General features: G+C 49.7%; 1 protein-coding gene and 1 long non-coding RNA gene across 2 annotated transcripts in view; both read right to left on the minus strand.

Moving 5' to 3' along the window:
* LOC135530995 (lysosomal alpha-glucosidase-like) overlaps window positions 1-6,789 on the minus strand; it is a 22,966-nt gene extending 16,177 nt beyond the window's left edge. The window contains exons 1-4 of the mRNA XM_064959153.1: window positions 6,658-6,789; window positions 2,127-2,260; window positions 1,794-1,945; window positions 829-977 (exon numbers count right to left, since the gene is read on the minus strand). Coding sequence (XP_064815225.1) covers window positions 829-977; window positions 1,794-1,945; window positions 2,127-2,260; window positions 6,658-6,701 — 479 coding nt within the window. The 5' untranslated portion in view covers window positions 6,702-6,789. The remainder of the gene's footprint in view (window positions 1-828; window positions 978-1,793; window positions 1,946-2,126; window positions 2,261-6,657) is intronic.
* LOC135531036 (uncharacterized) overlaps window positions 1-7,085 on the minus strand; it is a 359,655-nt gene that overhangs the window by 79,773 nt on the left and 272,797 nt on the right. The gene's annotated exons all lie outside the window — the stretch shown is intronic.

The raw sequence follows: 7,085 nt of genomic DNA on the forward strand, positions 1-7,085 counted from the left end.
CCTGAAATCCCCCACGAGGACAGTGAAACAAGGAAAGTTCTCCCTTATATAGAGACATTTCCCACGTCCCCATGAGGACGAAGGCCAGTTTAAACTCAGGGATTAGGTTTAGGGTTACAATGAGGCCCGAGGGGGTGTGATATATGACCAATATAGCGCGGCGAAGGGCTGTGTCCAGGTGCCACCTGGTGGGCCGGACCCTCCGAGGAGCCTGATTGCTGTTATAAACCGTTTGCCAACGTCATTAGAGAGGAAGATATACAGGTCTGACATACCACACGGCCGTCAGCATTCAGGGCTCGACCCGCCCAGTTTATAATTAGGGTTTGGGCTTAGGGGGAAATAGGATATTGAATAGAAATTAATTTTAGGTATCCATGACGATAGAAGAACATAATGTGTGTGGTAATAGTGCGTGTGTGCGTGTCCCAGTGTGTGTGTGTGCGTGTCCCAGTGTGTGTATGTCCCAGTGTGTGTGAGACCTGGGGTTAGGGTCATGTCCCAGTGTGTGTGTGTATGTCCCAGTGTGTGTGTGTATGTCCCAGTGTGTGTGTGTGTGTGTGTGTGTGTGTGTGTGTCAGTGTGTGTGTGTGTGTGTGTGTCCCAGTGTGTGTGTGTGTCCCAGTGTGTGTGTGTGTGTCCCAGTGTGTGTATCCCAGTGTGTGTGTGTGTGTAACTCACTCGAACAGCAGAGGGCGAGCGACGGTGTGTCCGTGTGTGTGTGTCCCAGTGTGTGTGTGTCCCAGTGTGTGTGTCCCAGTGTGTGTGTGTGTCCCAGTGTGTGTGTGTCCCAGTGTGTGTATCCCAGTGTGTGTGTGTGTAACTCACTCGAACAGCAGAGGGCGAGCGACGGTGTGTCCGTGTGTGTGTGCGCGGTGGAACAGCGTGTAGAGCAGAGGGAACAGAGAGGAGCGGAGCAGCAGAGACTGTTTCATGGCTGAACGGGCTCGAGGGCTGAACGCTGGGGGGTCCTGAGGCTGGGAGGAGACACAACATGACTTCCGTACGACAGTTTGTGTCAGGGCCACATTGGTGGAGGGGGGGGCACATTGGTGGAGGGGAGAGGCACATTGGTGGAGGGGGGGCACATTGGTGGAGGGGAGGCACATTGGTGGAGGGGGGGGCACATTGGTGGAGGGGAGGGCCACATTGGTGGAGGGGGAGGGCCACATTGGTGGAGGGGAGGGCCACATTGGTGGAGGGGGAGGCACATTGGTGGAGGGGGGGCAGGCACATTGGTGGAGGGGGGGCACATTGGTGGAGGGGAGGGGCACATTGGTGGAGGGGAGGGGCACATTGGTGGAGGGGAGGGGCACATTGGTGGAGGGGAGAGGCACATTGGTGGAGGGGGAGGCACATTGGTGGAGGGGGAGGGCCACATTGGTGGAGGGGGAGGCACATTGGTGGAGGGGGAGGCACATTGGTGGAGGGGGGGGCACATTGGTGGAGGGGAGGGGCACATTGGTGGAGGGAGGGGCACATTGGTGGAGGGGGAGGCACATTGGTGGAGGGGGGCCTAGGACCTGGAGAGGGCCACATTGGTGGAGGGGAGAGGCACATTGGTGGAGGGGGGAGGCACATTGGTGGAGGGGGAGGGCCACATTGGTGGAGGGGGAGGCACATTGGTGGAGGGGGAGGCACATTGGTGGAGGGGAGGCACATTGGTGGAGGGGGAGGCACATTGGTGGAGGGGGAGGCACATTGGTGGAGGGGGAGGCACATTGGTGGAGGGGGAGGCACATTGGTAGAGGGGGGGGCACATTGGTAGAGGGGGGGCACATTGGGGGTCTTACCTTCTGGTCGATAGAGTTGTGGTTGCGTGTGAAAGGGTAGAAGGCTCCTAGCTGAGTCCAGCGGACACACAGCTCCTCCTCAGTCTGCTCACTGAAGCCACAGATATCAGCCCCCACCAGGGGAACACCCAGGAGGTTAAAGGTTAGCATACCTGGAGGGGGGAGGAAGGGAGATGAGACATGATTTGATACCAGCCTAGTTCCATGTGTGTGTATGTGTGTGTGTGTGTCCGTGTGTGTGTGACCGTGTGTGTGTGTGTCCGTGTGTGTGTGACCGTGTGTGTGTGTGTGAACGTATGTAACTCACTCGTGTGTGTGTGTGTGTGTGTCTACCTGCTATCGAGGTGTACATGTCCTTCCAGTGACTCCTGTTGTCTCCTAGCCAGTGTCCAGAGTATTGGCCTTGACTGGGGAAGGTGGAGCGAGAGATCACAAACGCTCTCTTCCCTAACATACGCTTCAGGGCACTGGGGAGGGAGAGAGGCGGAGAGAGGGAGGTGGGAGGGTGGGGAGGGAGGGGGAGAGAGGGAGGGAGGGAGGGAGGGAGGGGGAGAGAGGGAGGGAGGGAGGGAGGGAGGGGGAGAGAGGGAGGTGGGAGGGAGGGGGGGAAAGAGAAGAGAAAACATATGTATTGGGCCGTCAAAGAAAAGATAGTTGGTGTAACAGAGTGTGTACATGTGGTACTGACTGTATTCTAGTTAGGTGGTGTATTGGTCATGTCTGTCTGACTGTATCCTAGTTAGGTGGTGTATTGGTCATGTCTGTCTGACTGTATCCTAGTTAGGTGGTGTATTGGTCACGTCTGACTGTATCCTAGTTAGGTGGTGTATTGGTCACGTCTGACTGTATCCTAGTTAGGTGGTGTGTTGGTCACGTCTGACTGTATCCTAGTTAGGTGGTGTATTGGTCACGTCTGACTGTATCCTAGTTAGGTGGTGTATTGGTCATGTCTGTCTGACTGTATCCTAGTTAGGTGGTGTATTGGTCACGTCTGTCTGACTGTATCCTAGTTAGGTGGTGTAGTGGTCACGTCTGACTGTATCCTAGTTAGGTGGTGTATTGGTCACGTCTGACTGTATCCTAGTTAGGTGGTGTATTGGTCACGTCTGACTGTATCCTAGTTAGGTGGTGTGTTGGTCACGTCTGACTGTATCCTAGTTAGGTGGTGTATTGGTCATGTCTGTCTGACTGTATCCTAGTTAGGTGGTGTGTTGGTCACGTCTGACTGTATCCTAGTTAGGTGGTGTATTGGTCACGTCTGACTGTATCCTAGTTAGGTGGTGTATTGGTCACGTCTGACTGTATCCTAGTTAGGTGGTGTATTGGTCACGTGTATTCTGTCTGACTGTATCCTAGTTAGGTGGTGTATTGGTCACGTCTGACTGTATCCTAGTTAGGTGGTGTATTGGTCATGTCTGACTGTATCCTAGTTAGGTGGTGTATTGGTCATGTCTGACTGTATCCTAGTTAGGTGGTGTATTGGTCACGTCTGACTGTATCCTAGTTAGGTGGTGTATTGGTCACGTCTGACTGTATCCTAGTTAGGTGGTGTATTGGTCACGTCTGTCTGACTGTATCCTAGTTAGGTGGTGTATTGGTCACATCACTGTATCCTGTCTGACTGTATCCTAGTTAGGTGGTGTGTTGGTCACGTCTGACTGTATCCTAGTTAGGTGGTGTATTGGTCATGTCTGTTAGGTGGTGTATTGGTCTGACTGTATCCTAGTTAGGTGGTGTGTTGGTCATGTCTGACTGTATCCTAGTTAGGTGGTGTATTGGTCACGTCTGACTGTATCCTAGTTAGGTGGTGTATTGGTCATGTCTGTCTGACTGTATCATAGTTAGGTGGTGTATTGGTCACGTCTGACTGTATCCTAGTTAGGTGGTGTATTGGTCACGTCTGACTGTATCCTAGTTAGGTGGTGTATTGGTCATGTCTGACTGTATCCTAGTTAGGTGGTGTATTGGTCAGTTAGGTGGTGTATTGGTCACAGATCTGTCTGACTGTATCCTAGTTAGGTGGTGTATTGGTCATGTCTGTCTGACTGTATCCTAGTTAGGTGGTGTATTGGTCATGTCTGACTGTATCCTAGTTAGGTGGTGTATTGGTCACGTCTGACTGTATCCTAGTTAGGTGGTGTATTGGTCATGTCTGTCTGACTGTATCCTAGTTAGGTGGTGTGTTGGTCACGTCTGACTGTATCCTAGTTAGGTGGTGTATTGGTCACGTCTGTCTGACTGTATCCTAGTTAGGTGGTGTATTGGTCACGTCTGACTGTATCCTAGTTAGGTGGTGTGTTGGTCATGTCTGTCTGACTGTATCCTAGTTAGGTGGTGTATTGGTCACGTCTGTCTGACTGTATCCTAGTTAGGTGGTGTATTGGTCACGTCTGTCTGACTGTATCCTAGTTAGGTGGTGTATTGGTCATGTCTAACTGTATCCTAGTTAGGTGGTGTATTGGTCATGTCTGACTGTATCCTAGTTAGGTGGTGTATTGGTCACGTCTGACTGTATCCTAGTTAGGTGGTGTATTGGTCATGTCTGTCTGACTGTATCATAGTTAGGTGGTGTATTGGTCATGTCTGTCTGACTGTATCCTAGTTAGGTGGTGTATTGGTCATGTCTGTCTGACTGTATCCTAGTTAGGTGGTGTATTGGTCATGTCTGTCTGACTGTATCCTAGTTAGGTGGTGTATTGGTCATGTCTGTCTGACTGTATCCTAGTTAGGTGGTGTATTGGTCACGTCTGTCTGACTGTATCCTAGTTAGGTGGTGTATTGGTCACGTCTGTCTGACTGTATCCTAGTTAGGTGGTGTATTGATCATGTCTAACTGTATCCTAGTTAGGTGGTGTGTTGGTCATGTCTGACTGTATCCTAGTTAGGTGGTGTATTGGTCACGTCTGACTGTATCCTAGTTAGGTGGTGTATTGGTCATGTCTGTCTGACTGTATCATAGTTAGGTGGTGTATTGGTCATGTCTGTCTGACTGTATCCTAGTTACGTGGTGTGTTGGTCATGTCTGTCTGACTGTATCCTAGTTAGGTGGTGTATTGGTCATGTCTGTCTGACTGTATCCTAGTTAGGTGGTGTGTTGGTCACGTCTGACTGTATCCTAGTTAGGTGGTGTATTGGTCACGTCTGACTGTATCCTAGTTAGGTGGTGTATTGGTCACGTCTGACTGTATCCTAGTTAGGTGGTGTATTGGTCATGTCTGACTGTATCCTAGTTAGGTGGTGTATTGGTCACGCCTGTCTGACTGTATCCTAGTTAGGTGGTGTGTTGGTCACGTCTGACTGTATCCTAGTTAGGTGGTGTATTGGTCACGTCTGTCTGACTGTATCCTAGTTAGGTGGTGTATTGGTCACGTCTGACTGTATCCTAGTTAGGTGGTGTGTTGGTCATGTCTGTCTGACTGTATCCTAGTTAGGTGGTGTATTGGTCACGTCTGTCTGACTGTATCCTAGTTAGGTGGTGTATTGGTCACGTCTGTCTGACTGTATCCTAGTTAGGTGGTGTATTGATCATGTCTAACTGTATCCTAGTTAGGTGGTGTGTTGGTCATGTCTGACTGTATCCTAGTTAGGTGGTGTATTGGTCACGTCTGACTGTATCCTAGTTAGGTGGTGTATTGGTCATGTCTGTCTGACTGTATCATAGTTAGGTGGTGTATTGGTCATGTCTGTCTGACTGTATCCTAGTTAGGTGGTGTGTTGGTCATGTCTGTCTGACTGTATCCTAGTTAGGTGGTGTATTGGTCATGTCTGTCTGACTGTATCCTAGTTAGGTGGTGTATTGGTCATGTCTGTCTGACTGTATCCTAGTTAGGTGGTGTATTGGTCACGTCTGTCTGACTGTATCCTAGTTAGGTGGTGTATTGGTCACGTCTGTCTGACTGTATCCTAGTTAGGTGGTGTATTGATCATGTCTAACTGTATCCTAGTTAGGTGGTGTGTTGGTCATGTCTGACTGTATCCTAGTTAGGTGGTGTATTGGTCACGTCTGACTGTATCCTAGTTAGGTGGTGTATTGGTCATGTCTGTCTGACTGTATCATAGTTAGGTGGTGTATTGGTCATGTCTGACTGTATCCTAGTTAGGTGGTGTATTGGTCACGTCTGACTGTATCCTAGTTAGGTGGTGTATTGGTCACGTCTGACTGTATCCTAGTTAGGTGGTGTATTGGTCACGTCTGACTGTATCCTAGTTAGGTGGTGTATTGGTCATGTCTGTCTGACTGTATCCTAGTTAGGTGGTGTGTTGGTCACTGTCTGACTGTATCCTAGTTAGGTGGTGTATTGGTCACTGTCTGACTGTATCCTAGTTAGGTGGTGTATTGGTCACGTTAGGTGGTGTGTTGGTCTCTGACTGTATCCTAGTTAGGTGGTGTATTGGTCATGTCTGACTGTATCCTAGTTAGGTGGTGTATTGGTCACGTCTGTCTGACTGTATCCTAGTTAGGTGGTGTATTGGTCATGTCTGTCTGACTGTATCCTAGTTAGGTGGTGTATTGGTCATGTCTGTCTGACTGTATCCTAGTTAGGTGGTGTATTGGTCATGTCTGTCTGACTGTATCCTAGTTAGGTGGTGTATTGGTCATGTCTGTCTGACTGTATCCTAGTTAGGTGGTGTATTGGTCATGTCTGTCTGACTGTATCCTAGTTAGGTGGTGTATTGGTCATGTCTGTCTGACTGTATCCTAGTTAGGTGGTGTATTGGTCATGTCTGTCTGACTGTATCCTAGTTAGGTGGTGTGTTGGTCATGTCTGTCTGACTGTATCCTAGTTAGGTGGTGTGTTGGTCACGTCTGTCTGACTGTATCCTAGTTAGGTGGTGTAACAGAGTGTGTACATGTCTTACTGACCGTGCCGAGGCCTTAGCTTCTAGAAGTCCATACAGGCTGTGCATGTTGTAGTGAGACGAGGTCTTCTGGACAGCAGAGGCACACAGAGTCTTAGCCCTCAACAACCCTCCTAATATACCTAGAGGGAGAGAGAGAAATGAGAGAGAGAAGTGAGATAGAAATGAGAGAGAGGTGAGAGAGAGAAATGAGAGAGAGGAGGGAGAGAAATGAGAGAGAGGTGAGAGAACGAGAGGTGAGAGAGAAGTGAGAGAGAAATGAGAGAGAGGTGAGAGAACGAGAGGTGAGAGAGAGAAGTGAGAGAGAAATGAGAGAGAGGTGAGAGAACGAGAGGTGAGAGAGAGAAGTGAGAGAGAGACGAGAGGTGAGAGAGAGAAGTGAGAGAACGAAAGGTGAGAGAAATGAGGAGGTGAGAGAACGAGAGGTGAGAG

Source organism: Oncorhynchus masou, chromosome 5, assembly GCF_036934945.1.
Source record: "Oncorhynchus masou masou isolate Uvic2021 chromosome 5, UVic_Omas_1.1, whole genome shotgun sequence".
Lineage (NCBI taxonomy): Eukaryota > Metazoa > Chordata > Actinopteri > Salmoniformes > Salmonidae > Oncorhynchus > Oncorhynchus masou.